The 16,998-nt window shown below is 39.7% G+C and overlaps 1 protein-coding gene, 1 non-coding gene and 1 pseudogene across 3 annotated transcripts; all 3 read left to right on the plus strand.

The window, feature by feature from the left end:
- The first annotated feature begins 311 nt into the window (after positions 1 to 311).
- LOC122708932 (interferon-induced protein with tetratricopeptide repeats 1-like) lies at positions 312 to 10,672 on the plus strand. Its single transcript, XM_043925774.1, has 2 exons — positions 312 to 464; positions 7,281 to 10,672. Exons 1-2 carry the CDS (start codon positions 460 to 462, stop codon positions 8,716 to 8,718), a joined length of 1,443 nt encoding a protein of 480 aa, XP_043781709.1. The 5' UTR covers positions 312 to 459; the 3' UTR covers positions 8,719 to 10,672.
- LOC122708933 lies at positions 8,905 to 10,672 on the plus strand (annotated as a pseudogene). Its single transcript, XR_006345357.1, has one exon. The product of XR_006345357.1 is annotated as a eukaryotic translation initiation factor 4E-like (transcript).
- A 1,751-nt stretch (positions 10,673 to 12,423) lies between these two features.
- Positions 12,424 to 12,530, plus strand: LOC122709694. The gene has a single exon (XR_006345668.1). It is a non-coding gene; the product is annotated as a U6 spliceosomal RNA (small nuclear RNA).
- Positions 12,531 to 16,998: the final 4,468 nt, after the last annotated feature.

Raw genomic sequence — 16,998 nt, forward strand, 5'->3', positions numbered from 1 at the left:
GAATTTGTTGTCGTTCAGTTGCTCAGTCATGTCCGACTCCTTGGGAGCCCATAGACTGTAGCACCCCAGGCTTCCCTGTCCTTCACCATCTGGAGGGGGCTTCCTCCCAGAGCTTGCTAATTTCCCAAAGAGAGGAATCAGCATGTCAAAAAAACTGCTTTCCCCCAGCCTTTTCTCAATCCATTTTCAAAACAGAACAAAGAAAGCAAAGCAGCTATTTAAGTTTCATTTTCTGCAATTCTGCCTACTTTAATTTCACTTTCTACTTTCGGTTTCCAACTTATCGTAGCAAAAACACACCCACAAGTTACATCATTAGCTGCTGTTCATCTCCCTTATATAGCCCTGCCCTGGGGTATAAATTTATCTGAAAATCCATAAGACAGACAGAACCGACCTCCGAGGAGACCATCCAGCTAGACAAAACTCTGTACAACTGCTGCCTAATTCACAGCAACCATGAGGTAAGGATTTCTCTGCCTTTCTGTATAGAGTTTCTGGAAAAAACGTTAACCATTTTATATCAACAGACTCAGTCTCAGTGATGCCATTTCCTTATTTCTCTATTTGACCATCTGCTTTGGAATGAATGTGGATGTGAGTGTGCACTCACACACATGCACATTCATATATACCCATAAACTATTTTATCAATTCATTTTTCTTTTTTGTTAGCATCTCCCTGAGGAAGATGTTGAAACCCAAAGAAAGGGAGGGAAATGGGAAGGGAGGCAGGGAGAAAACAATCCCAGTCTCTGAAACAATTTTCCACCAACCTCACTTCTGTCTGACCTAGGGAGGGAACGGACAGTTAATCTGGATACAGACGTTGCTTTCTGGCTCCTCGGCAGGAGGAAAAAAGCAGAATGCACACAGCTGCGTGAGCTATAGCAGTGGGGTCTCTCAGCTGTCTTGAGAGAAGTACTGTGGTGGATGAGGGAGAGATGCTCACTGCTTAGAGAACAAGACCTTTGTCTGCTGGCATCTGGTCTCACCATCTGCACTGCTGGGTTCCTATGTCAGGCCTTATCAATCCGACTGGCTCTAAGATTAGCAGGTCAACTGTCCTCTGGGGAAGCCAGGTGGTCTGCAAATCTTTGACAGCCTCCTGTCCACAGGGCTTGGCTAGAGTTCTGGGCTTGGCTAGAGTTCTGTGCTTGGGAACTCCCACATCTTTCTTAGCTAAAGGGCCTAATGTAAACTGTATTATCTAAACTGAATCTTGATTCAAAGAACCCTGGATCTTATCAGATCAAAAAAAACATTAATATTGGCCTGTAAATTCGCCCTCAGTGTTTCAGTGTACGAAACTTTGAAGGAGCAACAGTTTCAGAAAACGCATAATTACAGACCTATTGTCAACCCTTTCTCCTTCCTTTGGTTCAGAGACAAATAAGAGTGGATTATCACTGATATGAAAATAATGACAACAGCAACAAAAATCATCATCATGATAATAGAAAAGTAGATATCATGTCCTGGTTGCTTATCAAGTGCCAGCCTGGCTTCCAAACTATTATGTAAATTATTACATTTATAAAAGAAACTTATGAGGCCAGTACTCATATTATACTTTTTACCAATAATGAATTTTTAAATTAAGAAATGTTAAGACTACATAGATAATAAGTGATAGAGCTAGACATGAACCAGAGTCTCTATTCAATGATACCTTATTTAATCTTTAAACCAATGTTTCTTAAAAGGTACCAATGGAGGTTCATGAGATCATTTCAGATGGCATAGTAATTAGCTTTTATATTTTAAAGGAAGATCCCCTGGAGGAGGATATGGCAACGCACTCCAGTATTTTTGCCTGGAGAATCCCATGGATAGAGAGGCCTGGTGGGCTATAGTCCATGGGGTTGCAAAGAGTCAGACACAACTGAAGCAACTTAGCATGCACGCATGCATATATAAATATATAATTTTCAGAATTTCTACTCAGGCTAGTAATATGAACTTTAATAGTGATAAAATACATGTATGATAAAATTTACCACTTTAACTATTTTCAGTTCTGTTCAGTTCAGTCGCTCACTCGTGTCCGACTCTTTGCGACCCCAAGGACTGCAGCATGCCAGGCTTCCCTGTCCATCACCAACTCCTGGAGCTTGTTCAAACTCATGGCCATCAAGTCAGTGATGCCATCCAACCATCTCATCCTCTGTTATCCCTTTCTCCTCCTGCCTTCAATCTTTCCCAGCATCAGGGTCTTTTCCAATGAGTCAGTTCTCCGCATCAGGTGGCCAAAGTATTGGAGTTTCAGCTTCAGCATCAGTCCTTCCAACGAATATTCAGGACTGATTTTCTTTACAATTGACTGGTTTGATCTCCTTGCAGTCCAAGGAACTCTCAAGAGTCTTCTCCAACACCACAGTTCAAAAGCATCAATTCTTCGCTGCTCAGCTTTCTTTATGGTCCAACTCTCACATCCATGCATGACTACTGGAAGAACTATAGCTTTAACTATTTTAAGTATACAATTTTGTAGTATTTAGTACAACAATGTAGTGCAACCCTCACCACTATCTAGTTTAAGAAAATTTTGTCACTCTGAGCAGTCACTCACCTCTCATCCTTCATTCCAGGACCTGGTAACCATTAATCTGCTTTCTGTCTCTATAGATTTGTCTATTGTGGATATTTCATATATATGGAAGCATACAACACATGGCCTTTTGTGACTGACTTATTTAACTTAATATAAAGCCTTCAAGGTTCATCCATAATGAAGCATGTGTCAGAATATATTTCCATTTTAAAACCAAATAATATTCCATTGTATGTACTAACTACATTTTGTTTATCCATTCATCCACTGGAGGACACTTGGGTTTCTCCCACCTTTTTTTCCCCACCTTTTGACTACTGTGAATAATGCTGCTATAAGGATACAAGTATCTATCCTTCAAGTCTTTGCTTTCATTTATTTTGGGTATCTACCAGAAGTGGAACTGCTGAATTATATGGTAATTCTATATTTAATTTTTTGAGGAATCATCATTTTCCACAGCAGCTGCCCCATTTTACATTCTCCCTAGCAATGCACAAGGGTTCTAATTTCTCCACATCCTTGACATTTGGTATTTTCTGTGTTTCCGATAATAGCCATCCTAATGAATGTGTAGAGGTATTTTATTATGGTTTTGATTTGCATTTCATTAATGATTGGTGATGTTGAACATCTTTTCATGTACTTACTGGCCATCTGTATATTTTCGTTAGGGAAGTGTCTATTCAAGTCCTTTGCCCATTCTTTTAATCAGTTATTTGTTTTTCTGTTGTTGAGTTGTAGGAGCTGCTTATTAGTCTAAATATTAATCCCTTATCAGGTACATGATTTACAAACATTTTCTCCCATTCTGCAGGATATCTTTTCATTCTATTGATAGTGCCCTTTGATGCATAAAACTTTTTAGTTTTGCTAAAGCTCAACTTGTTTATTTTTACTTTTGTTACCTTTGTTTTTAGCATATCCAAGAAACTGTTGCTAAATTCAATGTTATGGAGCTTTTTTTCCCTCTTTCATTTCTAGATTTTTATAGTTTTAGGTGTTACATCTAGATCTTTGACACATTTTGAATTCGTCTTTTGTATACAATATAGGAACAGGTCCAACTTCAATCTTTTGTATATGGATATTCCTCTTTTCTGCATATATCCCAGACGGAGTGCTGGAGAAGCCAGAAACCTAGAAATGCCAGTAGGCATAAATAGAAAAGTCCCACGAAAAACCTGCTCTCTCTAGCCAAAGGACCCAAAAAGGAGACAGCCTAGCAAAACAAAAAATTTATAAACAACCGCTACTCCAGCCAAATACCACAGGAAAAGTCAAGCAGAAACTAAGGCCCCGTTCCAAACTCTGTTAGTAAGGGCTGAGTGGGTAGCCAAGGCTTCTACTCTCACCAGGCTATGAGCTGGGCATCGGGACTCCCTCCCGCTCCCTCCCCCGATGGAGGATGCCAAAGAAGGCCAAGTGGAATGCAAAGACTTTCATCCCCACTTGGGTGTTAACAAGGGCCCCTCTCTTTGCAGTGGGGGAGAGAAGACCATAAAAGCAATGTGGATATCAGCCCCCACCTGGGGGTTATGAGGTGCCTTCCCACTCCCCACTGAGATGGCAACAGAGAGGGGTAGTGGAGTTAAGGATTTTCACCACCATAAAGAGGTAATAAGGCCACTCTCCCCAACTCACTTCACACATATGTGTACTTAAGTGTAAACCTAACATAACATGCATAGGACTTGAATGCCTAAAACTACAAATGCTAATGAAAGAAATCAAAGAATATCTACATAAACAGATACAGTATATTCATGGATTAGAAGATTCAACATAGTAAAAATGTCTATTTTCCACAACTGACAAAAACATTCCTATCAAACTCCAGTAAGACTTTTATAGACATAGGAAATATTAATATAAAATTTATATGGAAATGCAAAGGAACTATAAAAACAATTTTGAAAAAAAGAATAGAGAGGAATCACCCTACCCAATTTTCAGACTGTTTATATACAGTAAACAAGATGGTATGGTATTGGTGGAAGAATAAACACAGAGATCAGTGGAATAGAATAAGGAGCCCAGAAATAATCCCACACAAGCACAGCCAACTGATTTTTGACAAAGTTGCAAATGCAATTCAATGGAGGATGAACAGGCTTCAACAAATCTTGCTGGAGCAACTGGGTATCCATAGGCTGAAAAATGAGCCACTGACCTAATCTCCATACATTACGCAAAAGAAACTCAAAATGGATCACAGATATAAATGTAAAATGATAGAACTTGTAGACGAAAACACAGGAGAAAACTTTCAGGACTTAGGGCCTGGTGAAGAGTTCCTAGACGTGATACCAAACACATGATCCATTAAGAGAAAAAAAAAACCAACAAATTATACCTCATCAAAAGTAGAAACTATGGGAACTTCCCTGGTGGTCCAGTGGCTAAGACTCTGCACTTACAATTGAGAGAGTAGCACTGAAACATATACATTACCATATGTAAAACAGATAGTGGGAATTTGCTGTGTCACTAGGGAGCTTAGACCCAGACAACACAGAGGGGTGGGATGCTGTGGGAGATGCGAGATTCAGGAGAGAGGGGACATACATATACACCTATGGCTGATTCATGTTGACATATAGCGGAAACCAATACAATATTGTAAAGCAATTTTTCCGTTAATTAAAAATAATTTTTAATTAATTTATTTAGTTGGCTGCACCAGGTCTTGGTTGTATCATGAGAGAGCTTTAGATGTGGAATGCAAACCACATATGGGATCTAGTTCCCTGACCAGTGATCAAACCCAGGCCCCCTGCATTGGGAGTTCAGAGTCTTAGACACTGGACCACCAGGGAAATCTCAAATATAATTTAAAAAAAAAAAGAATTAAAAAAAAACTAGGTAGTCAGTGGGAATTTGCTGTATGATGCAAGGAGCTCAAATCTGGTACTCTATAACAACCTAGAGGGTGGGGTGGGAGGTGGGAAGGAGGCTCAAGAGGGAGGGGACATATGTAGACCCATGGCTGATTCATGTTGATGTATGGCAGAAACCAACACAATATTGCAAAGCAATTATCATCCAATTAAAAGTAAATAATTTTTTTTTTTTTTTAAAAAAAGGAAAGAAAAAGATTCTGTGCTTCCAATGAAATAGGTGCAGGTTTGATCCCTGGTCAGGAAACCAAGAGCCCACATGCCGTTTGGCAGGATAAAAAAAAATTTTTTTAAAAAGTAAAAACTTTTGCTCTTCAAGAGACCTTATTAAAGGAAAAAAAGACAAGTCACATGTTGCGAGAAAATCTTTGAAAACCATATGCCTGCCTCACCAATGATTCATATCTAGAATCTATAAAGAATTCTTGCAATCCAACAATAAAAAACAATCTCATTAGAAAACAGGAAAAGGATATCAAGAGATATTTCACCAAAGAGGATATATAGATGGCAAATAAACACACAAAAAGATGTTCAACATCACTAGCCATTAGGGAAATGCAAATTAAGACCACAAAGAGCTACCGCTATGTCTATTAAAACAGCTAATAACATTTTTTTTAAAAAGTGGAAATATCAAATTCTGGTAAGAATACAAAGAGCTAGATCATTCACCCATTACTCTGTATGTGTGTTAGTTACTCAGTTGTTTCTGACTCTTTGCGACCCCACTGACTGTAGCCTACCAGGCTCCACTGTTGATGGAATTTTCCAGGCAAGAATACTGGAGTGAAAAAAAAAAAAAAAAAAAGAATACTGGAGTGGATTGCCATTCCCGTCTCCAGGGGATCTTCCCAATCAAGGGACTGAACCTGGGTCCCCAGCATTGCAAGCAAATTCTTTACCATTTGAGCCACCAGGGAAGCATACATTACTAGTAGGAATAAAAAATGAACTGTGTGCATATTGTACCACTGCCAGTTTCCTAAAATATAATCTTTGGGAGAAACTGGGTGAAGGATACACTGGACTTATGTTCTATCTTCGCAAATGTCTGTGAATATATATATAAATAAATAAATATCTCCCACAAATAAATCCAAATAAAATAAATGGGTAAAATATGATCACATTTAGGTAGTCTTAATTTGTTACATAATCTGCAGATTAAGGTCCTGACTAAGGTCAATAATATTTCCTAAGGCTCTGAGTTTCTTACTTGTCTCTACCTCTTTCCTATTACAGCAATAGGAAAATAGAAAACTCTTATAAAGCATGAAATATGCATGCTCTAAGTATTTTACATAGATAGGCCTATTAACTCTCACCAAATCCAGTGTGATAAGTTTATCTTCTGTGCTTTACAAAGGAGGTTCTGAAGCACAGACTTCCCTGGTGGCTCAGAGGTTAAAGCATCCGCCTACAATGCAGGAGACCTGGGTTCGATCCCTGGGTCGGGAAGATCCTCTGGAGAAGGAAATGGCAACCCACTCCAGTACTCTTGCCTGGAAAATCCCATGGACGGAGGAGCCTGTTGGGCTACAGTCCATGGGGTCGCAAAGAGTGGGACACGACTGAGCGACTTCACTTCACTTCACTCTGAAGCACAGAGAAGTTTCACGGCCTAGAAAGTGCTGGAGTCAGTGTATGAAGCCAAGCAAACTGCATTCAGAGGCCACATGGATCTTAGAAACACAGGAACTCATGGAAGATCAAAGCAGGCATGCCCTTTGCAAGGCTAGGCTCTAAACATGAGGTGTTTTACCTGGCTTATTTCCATCGGCTGTTTGTCACCTAACAAAGAAAATCTGCTTTTGTTTTTACAGTTATAATGCTGATGAGGATCAGATCAAGGATAAGCTGCAACAGTTGAGATGTCACTTTACATGGGAGTTTATCATTGAAGAGACAGAAATACCGGATTTAGAAAACAGGGTCTTGGAGGAGATTACATTCCTGGACACCAAATACAAGGTGGGAATACACAACTTACTGGCCTATGTGAAACACCTGAAAGGCCAGAATGAGGAAGCCCTGAAGAGTTTACAAGAAGCTGAAGACTTAACCCAGCCAGAACATGCCAACCAATCAGAAGTGAGAAGTCTGGTTACCTGGGGCAACTACGCCTGGTTGCATTACCATATGGGCCAACCGGCAGAAGCCCAGATTTACCTGGACAAGGTGAAGAACACTTGCAGGAAACTTACAAATTCCTCCACCTATAGAATGGAGTGTCCTCAGATGGACTGTGAGGAAGGATGGGCCTTGCTGAAATGTGGAGGAAAGAATTATGAACGGGCCAAAGTCTGCTTTGAAAAGGCTCTGGAAGTGGACCCTGAAAACCCTGAATTCAGCACTGGGTATGCAATCGTTGTCTATCGCCTGGATGGCTTTAACAAAGCACCAGAGAGTAGTGGCGAATTTTGTCTGGACACCCTAAAACAGGCTGTCAGGCTAAATCCAAATGATGCATACATTAAGGCTCTTCTTGGCCTGAAGCTTCAAGATGTAGATCAAGAAGCTGAAGGAGAAAAGTACATCAAAGAAGCACTGACCAATGCATCCTCAAAGACCTATGTCTATCGGTATGCTGCCAAGTTTTACCGAAGAAAAGGCGTTCTGGATGAAGCTCTTCGGCTCTCAAAATTGGCCTTGAAGGAAACCCCCTCCTCTGCTTTCCTGCATCACCAGACAGGGCTTTGCTACAAGTCACAAATAATCGAAATAAAGAAAGTTACAAACTGTCAGCCTAAAGGAGAGGATAAAGAAAACATCAACAGAATAGTACCATTAGCCATACAACATTTCGAACGTGCTGTGCAACTAAAGCCCACATTTGAGTTGGCTTATACAAGCCTGGCAGAAATGTACGCAGAAGCAGGTGACCACAGAAAAGCTGAAGATACTTTTCAAAAAGTGCTCTGCATGAAATCACTCAACAACGAAATGCTGCAACACATACATTTCCACTATGGCCGATTTCTGGAATTTCACAAAAAATCTGAAGTTGATGCAATTAGCCATTATTTAAAAGCAATAAAAATAGAAAACGCATCAATAGATAAGGATAAAAGCATCAATTCTTTGACGAAATTGGCTTCAAAGAAACTCCGGAGAAATGCATCAGATATAGAAAGCTTGAGTATCCTTGGGTTCATCCACAAAGTAAAAGGAGAAATGAATGAAGCCCTGGAGTATTATGAGCGGGCCCTGAGGCTGGCTCCTGACTTGGCGATGTCTGTGCCTGTGACCCCTAGGCACTGAAATACGGACTACTGCCACAATATATACTAATCACCTTTTCTGCTTGCGACTTTCAGAAACACATTATGTAACTCACCACAATGATGTAATCTTTGACCAATTACTCAAACCTGATAAAACATTAGTTGTATTCAGAAAATAGTGAAACAGCCTTCAGGAGCAGTTGCACGATCAGATCTATCCAAGATGGTGACTGTGGAACCAGAAACCACCCCTACTCCCAACCCCCCACCTACAGAAGAAGAGAAAACAGAATGTAGTGAGGTTGCTAACCCAGAACACTGTATTAAATAAACACCCTTTACAGAACAGATGGGCACTCTGGTTTTTTAAAAATGATAAAAGCAAAACTTGGCAAGCAAACCTTTGATTGATCTCTAAGTTTGATACTGTTGAAGACTTTTGGGCTCTGTACAACCATATCCAGTTATCTAGTAATTTAATGCCTGGCTGTGACTACTCACTTTTTAAGGATGGTATTGAGCCTATGTGGGAAGATGAGAAAAAAAAACGATAAGGACGATGGCTAATTACACTGAACAAACAGCAGAGACGAAGTGACCTCGATATTTTTTGGCTAGAGACACTGCTGTGCCTTATTGGAGAATCTTTTGATGACTACAGTGATGATATATGTGGAGCTGCTGTTAATGTTAGAGCTAAAGGTGATAAGACATGGACACGAGTTTGAGTAAACTCTGCAAGTTGGTGATGGACAGGGAGGCCTGGCGGGCTGCAGTCCATGGCGTCGCGAAGAGTCGGACACAACTAAGCGACTGAACTGAACTGAAAAGTGATAAAATAGCAATACGGGCTACTGAATGTGAAAACAGAGAAACTGCTACACATATAGGGAGGGTATACAAGGAAAGGTTATGACTTCCTCCAAAGATAGTGATTGGGTTATCAGTCCCATGCAGACACAGCTACTAAGAGCAGCTCCACCACTAAAAATTGGTTTGTTGTTTAAGAAGACACTCTCTGAGTATTCTCATAGGCGACTGCCTCAAGCAATCGAGATTTGGAGGCTGAACGAAAGCCTCTTCAAAAGCAGAATGGGCTGCATTTAAATTTGAGTTCCATCTAAATGTTGCTAAGATATAAGGAAGTCTCATTAGCCTTTGTCTTGTACTTCTGTATTCATATTTTCTTTTTTTTTGGCTAGAGTGTCCATTATCCCAATCAAAGTATTACAGTACACATCATATCATCCCCAGAATCCATACATGTGTTCCTGGCCCACTCTGTAATAGCTTAATAGAATTAACCATTACAAAAACATTTGACCCATCTACAATATTAAAATAAAAGAACTTGCATTTCTATACAAGAGAATGATTTTGTTTACGTTCCATTGTATGAGGGAGCATATTTTACTGGTTTGAAAGAGTATGATGCATAGTTTTCTGGCAATTTTTTTGTTTCTTTTTACAGCATTATCTGTGCAGTACTCTTGCTGATGGCTGCTAGATTTTGTTTCCCTACTTGATAACATTAGTGACTCTGATTTCAGTTTTTCATTTGTTTTGCTTTAGTTTTTCTTTCTCATGTAACATTGGTGAAGAATCTAGGAATATGACATAAAGGTGGAATAAACATTAATTTTGTGTATTCTTTGGTAATTTTTTTTTGTAACTTAACTACAATGCTTTGCTACAAATTTATGCTTTTCATTCAAAGCACTGATCTATGTTTGTGTGGTTTCCTAAACTTAATTGTGTATTATAAAAAATGTAGTATCATAATTACATTCCTAATTAGAATTAGTATGTCTGTTTTTGTATCTTTATGCTGTATTTTAACACTTTGTATTACTTAGGTTATTTTACTTTGGTTAAAAAATTGGCTCAAGTAGAAAAGTGGTCCCACTCCTATTAAGACAGTGTACAAAACTGTAAACAAAATGTGTACAGTGAATTGTCTTTAAAAAATAAAATAAAATAGTGAAACAGAATATACATGCCTCTATATGTGAGAGAGAGAGAGAAGAGAAAGAACCGTTTCTCTGTGAATGTTATATAATAGGAAAAGAAAGTTTGTTGAGTAGATTTATAGCAAAAAAAAAAAAAAAAAAACACTGTACTTACATAAAATACAATGTTCCATTCAGTGCTAGATACCAAAAGCACTAGGGTGAAGGAGAGAAGGGAAGGTTCTTTTACCTCTACCCATCTTAGGTTCATTGGCTAGAGCCTTAAATTAAACTGACAAAAACGAATGGATAAGAAAGCTGTGGTACATATACACAATGGAATATTACTCAGCCATTAAAAAGAATACATTTGAATCAGTTCTAATAAGATGGATGAAACTGGAGCCCATTATACAGAGTGAAGTAAGCCAGAAAGATAAAACACCAATACAGTATACTAACACACATATATGGAATTTAGAAAGATGGTAATGATAACCCTATATGCAAGACAGAAAAAGAGACACAGATGTATAGAACAGACTTTTGAACTCTATGGGAGAAGGCGAGGGTGGGATGATCTGAGAAAACAGCATCGAAACATGTATATTATTAAGTGTGAAACAGATCGCCAGTCCAGGTTGGATGCATGAGACAAGTGCTCAGGGCTGGTGCCCTGGGAAGACCCAGAGGGATGGGATGGGGAGGGAGGTGGGAGGGGAGTTCAGGATGGGGAACACATGTGAATCCATGGCTGATTCATGTCAATGTATGGCAAAAACCACTACAATATGGTAAATTAGCCTCCAACTAATAAAAATAAATGAAAAAAAATAAAGAAAAAAACTGACAAAAGACAGATTAACAAGAGAAAAACAAGCTTATTAACACATGCATCAGGCATATACATGAGTACCCAGTGATGAGTAACTCAAACGGGTGACTAGAACGTGGGCTTATATAGCATCCTAACAACCAAATGATACATTTTTAGAAAAATGATAAGGCAAAAGCAAAGAACTTCAAATTTCTAAGTAGCAAATTGTATGAAGGCAAATATCTGGGGGAAACTAATGGAAGGTAAGAGTTTGTTTATAAGATTTGTTGCATATATCTTTCTGTCAGTGTCTCTGGGCTGATTAGGACTAGAGCTGTCTCAGGTGATTAACTTCTGTCCTTTCTGGTAGAGAGAGAAGAGACATTATTTCTTCAGGCAGATGGGGGAGAACAGAGAGTTTTTCTTATATCTGCTTCTTTTCAATTGCCTTCAGCTCAAAATAATCCTTATGACAAGGTGGCATATTTGGGGATGGCATATTCTGCTACCCCTCAGTTAACAAAGCAGACATTTCCCCCAAACCTCAAGCAGCTTACCATCTAGTGAGAGAGAGAGACAGGAAAACAAGTAAATAGTCAATTAAAGGTCAGTTTTCTCCATGAAGATGTTTGAAATTTAATTAATTGTCAAATTGTTCGAAGCAATTTCTATTGCTTTATGCCATTTTGTTTGAAGCACTATTGATTCAGTCATTTGCTAGCACTGATTTAGTCAGATGAATAAATAGGAAAACGATGCTAAAGAGTCTGAGAGACCATCTGTAACAATCACCTTTGATTATAACATTTTATTAAAAGACAATGCCCAACAAATAACATTTTTAAAAGGAAAAGTTAAGGAAACAATGCCATTGTTTTTTTCATTCTTGTACCTCTTTGGGGGGGAGATATATGCATTTCCTATTGTGGCTCTCTAATAAATTACCATGAACTGGGTGGCTTAAAATCACACTCATGTGCTCGCTTCGGCAGCACATATACTAAAATTGGAACGATAAAGAGAAGATTAGCATGGCCCCTGCACAAAGATGACACGCAAATTCGTGAAGCGTTCCATATTTTTGTAACGATAACCCTATATGCAAAACAGAAAAAGAGACACAAATGTACAGAGCAGACTTTTGGACTCTGTGGGAGAAGGCGAGGGTGGGATGTTCAGAGAGAACAGCATCAAAACATGTATATTATCAAGGGTGAAACAGATCACCAGCCCAGGTTGGATGCATGAGACAAGTGCTCAGGGCTGGTGCACTGGGAAGACCAGAGGGATGGGATGGGGAGGGAGGCGGGAGGGGGGATCGGGATGGGGAACACATGTAAATCCATGGCTGATTCATGTCAATGTATGGCAAAAACCACTACAATATTGTAAAGTAATTAGCCTCCAACTAATAAAAATAAATGGAAAAAAATCACACTCATTTATTATCTTATAGTTCTAGAGGTTAGAAGCCTGAAATGGGTTTCACTGGCCTGAAGTCAAGGTGTTGGCACATCCAAATCCCTTCTGAGGCCCTAGGGGACAATTCTTTTGGTACCTTTTCCACATTCTAGAGGATGCCTGTGTTTCCTGGTGGGGAAACCTAAATCCACAGAAATGACAAGTGCCCAGGGAATTCACAAAAATACCGGACAAGGCTTTGGATTTCTACTGAAATTCTATAGGAACTGAAGTGAGTAAGGTTTGTATCAGGAGCATGCATGAGAGCTACACAGAAGCAGTCTTCACAATTTCCACATCACTAAAACAAGAGGTTTATTAGATTAACAAAAACACGACTTAAAGAGCTTGTGTTTGAGGAAGCAGTCTGTAAGGTACTAAAATAAGTCTACCCACTGCCAACTCCCCCAGGTCAGAAATATGAAAATCAAATAGTTACTGGATAAGTGTCAATTCTTGAGTAGGTAACTCTTCCCCAATATTGTTATACATCATCTGTACCCAGAAAGCAGAGCTCACTAAGGCAAAATAAATCTCTGGATTATGCAATGTGTTTGTTTGATGTGTGTTTGACAAGCTTCAAAGATCACCTTTACTTATTGTGTTTAATAACCAAACAACCATCTCTCTCTCCCATCTTTCCCAACTCTGGAAGACATCTCTGCCCTTCGGAGAGTTCAGTAAAACTAAAATGTGGGACAACCTGGATGTCTGCACAGAAAAACAAACAGTGAATCCCGGAAAAGAGGTGCTCTCTGGTGTTGTAAATACTACTGCCGAATTTACAAATGAGTATCTCCAGGCATTACCAAGAAGTCTTTAAATTGACAGCTGAATTTCAGGAGCTTGTTACTCCCATGTGAATGACTGACAGAACCTCAATCATTCATTGTCCTTATTTAGAATTCCCCAAGTGCCCAGGGAATGTCTCTCAGGTACCCTAAATCAGACCAAACCTTAGCTCAGGCCATTCACTACTATTACAGGTGCCCCAGTCTAGGTCTACACACCACCAGAGGATCCACCTACTTGGGCCATCCTGGCCTTCAATGTCTCCATTCTCTGGAGGCTGCTAGAACTGGAACTGCACAGGAACTAAGAGCCTCCACCCGACAGCATGCCCAGCTTGAACTTCCCACCCTCAGTCTGTGTCCATAGCTCTGCATCTTGTCCTCAGTCAGACCCAGCCACCTCTACTTTGGAGCCGGTGCTTAAGGGAGTAAGCCTTCTCTGACACTGTCCTGGATATCAACTCTTTCACCTGGGCCACCTCCTGGACTCCAGTACCACCCCTGACTTTCTGTGATCTGATTTCAACTTTTCCTCTCCTACCTAAAGTCCATCTTCTATCTCTTGGAGCCTGGGCTGTGAAGACTAATTCAAATAAAGTAGGTATATACAAGAGGGTGTTACATGATTCTCAATTGTGGGGAAGAGAGAAGAGGAGGCTTTTGCCCTTGAAGGCAAAAAAAAAAAAAAGTTGGGTTTGGCAATCTCTGGAGTTGAGTTCGTTTGTCATGACTGCAGGGTGCTACTGACATCTAGAGGATAGATGCAAGATTGCTGCTTAAACATCCTAAAATGCACTACACAGATTCCCACAACCCAAATGTCAATAATAGCACCAAGGTTGAGAAACTCTGGCTTAGATCTGTACCTTGGAAGAGTTATTAAGTTTTCAGTTTCCCAAGTAGATTTTCTATTAGTTGCCGTTTTTTCATGTTCCATTTATCTTTTTCCCCCGTTGCTATGTTTTACAAGTTGATAAGAATAAATTCAGAAGACAATACAATTTTCCTAAGAATTCACCCAATCCGACAAGTTATGCAAAAAATACTGATATTCAAGTTCCATCTAATAAATTCAGGATGTTCAACACCTACTCAACAGCTGGGTCTTTGCCTCTTCTCAATCCTGAAAATGCTTATTCCTTTAAAATTTTTACAGATTAGTTTTAGTCTTTCTGAATCTGAAATCCTAAACAATATAAGGATAATCAGGAATTTTTTCCCCTTTTGATTTTTATCATTTAATGTTTAGTTGCTGTTCATTCAAAACTTGATAACCCAAAGACTGTCTCTTGGCCCAGCTACAGCTGAAAGAAAGGAAAGAAGTAGGAATAAGGAAGAAAAAACATAACAACACACTGGAAATTTTTTCAAACAGAGCTCTATTAAATATTCTAAATCCTCAGGAAGGAGGAAATTCTGGGCATATCTTTGTAACTCCAAATAAGCCATTCAGTACTTTTTCTAAAATGCGGTTTCTCACTTAAAGGTTACCATAGCCTACAGACCCACCACATCCACATTGCCTCCCCAACCTCATTTCTTAGGACTTCTTCCCTGCCTTCTCCACTCCAACCACACCATCTGTGCATGCCAAGTTTGCTTCCATCTCTAGGCCTTTGCAGTTACTGTTCCCCCAGGCTGGAAGGCTCTTCCCTGACCCCATATCCACAGTGCTCACTTCTTCCCCCACCCCAAACCTTTCCTCCCCAATATATTTATAACAGCAAAACACCAACCCTCTCTCTGCTTTTTCTCCATAGCACAATCTGACATAAAATATTATATTTGTTCTTTACCTTCACTTCTCACACTAGAAATTAACTCCAAACAAGTGTAACAAAATCACAAACGCACAACTAACTACAGTTCTGGACCTACACTGTTAGTTAGCCATGTTTAACTTAATTCTGAGGGAGCAAGAACTGGCTTTAGATATAAGCCCCCTTTTCTTGCAAAGCCAAAGTCAGCATTATTTAAACTAATGGACACATAGAAAAAACTGTACATTGTTGTCCATTCATTTGAAAAACAAAGTGACTAGCATGGCATTTTGCCAAGGCATAAAAGTGATAAACTTGTGCCTTTTAAACTCTGTGATGATGAACACTTTTTCTCAAAGTTTGAGAATTATCTCCACCCTGTGCATAATCAGGAACAAAATGCAGAAGATAGTGTGTGGGGGGAGGAGGGGGGAGGGCTTGTCCCTTGTCTATTTTATTCCTTGCTATATTGACAGGGCCTTGAACAATGTCTAGCTCTTAGCAGCTGTTTAATAAAACGTGTTGAAAGAGCAAATGACTGAATTTGAAGGGGGCAGTGTATGGGAGTTCCATATTTTCTGCTTAGGTTCCAAACCACACCATCTTTGCGTGTGTGTGTGTTAGTGGCTCAGTCATGGCCAACTCTTGGTGAGCCCATGGACTATAGCCCGCCAGGCTCCTCTGTCCATGGGGATTCTCCAGGCAAGAATACTGGGCTGAGTTGCCATTCCCTTCACCTGGGGATCCTCCCTACCCAGGAATCGAACCCAGGTCTCCTGTATTGAAGGCAGATTCTTTACCATCTAAGCTACCAGGGGAAGCCAACCCCATCATAAAGATGGGACCTTATTATAGGATTATTATTATATTATTATGGGACCTTATTAAAGGAAGCTCAGTTGTCAAGGGCACGGAAGGGAAGGGAATTTTCATAGAATTGTGGGTGGGATGTAAAACCCTCTTTGCAAAGCGAACCTGGAATAGCTACCAAAATTTTGAATATATATACGTTTTGGCCCCCAAATTTCTCTAGGTTTACCCAGTGAAAATCATGGTACAAGTGCATGGCATTGCACTTGTGTTTGTTGACTCAAGACTTGAGTTTTATATGTAAATTATCCTATGTGAAACGAATAGCCAGTCCAGGTTCGATGCATGAGACAGGGTGCTCAGGGCTGGTGCACTGGGATGACCCAGAGGGATGGGATGGGGAGAGAGGTGGGAGGGGGATTCAGGATGGGGAACACATGTACACCCATGGAGGATTCAAGTCAGTGTATGGAAAAACCAATACAATATTGTAAAGTAAAATAATAAATTAATTTCATTAAAAAAAAAAACAAAAAAACTTGAGTTTTAGCCTAGGATGCACAAAGCTATAAACAGCGTCGGTGCCACCCAACAAAAATAACGCTGAAATGTCTCCAGTCACCTTAGCTAAGGGGAAAAAAAAAAAAAAAATCCAACAAATAACAACCACCCCGCAAAGAGCTAAGGCACGTGGACTCAAAAAGGCAGCTGAGCAGCCAAGACCAAAGT

The sequence above is a fragment of the Cervus elaphus genome, chromosome 15 (assembly GCF_910594005.1).
Source record: "Cervus elaphus chromosome 15, mCerEla1.1, whole genome shotgun sequence".
NCBI lineage: Eukaryota > Metazoa > Chordata > Mammalia > Artiodactyla > Cervidae > Cervus > Cervus elaphus.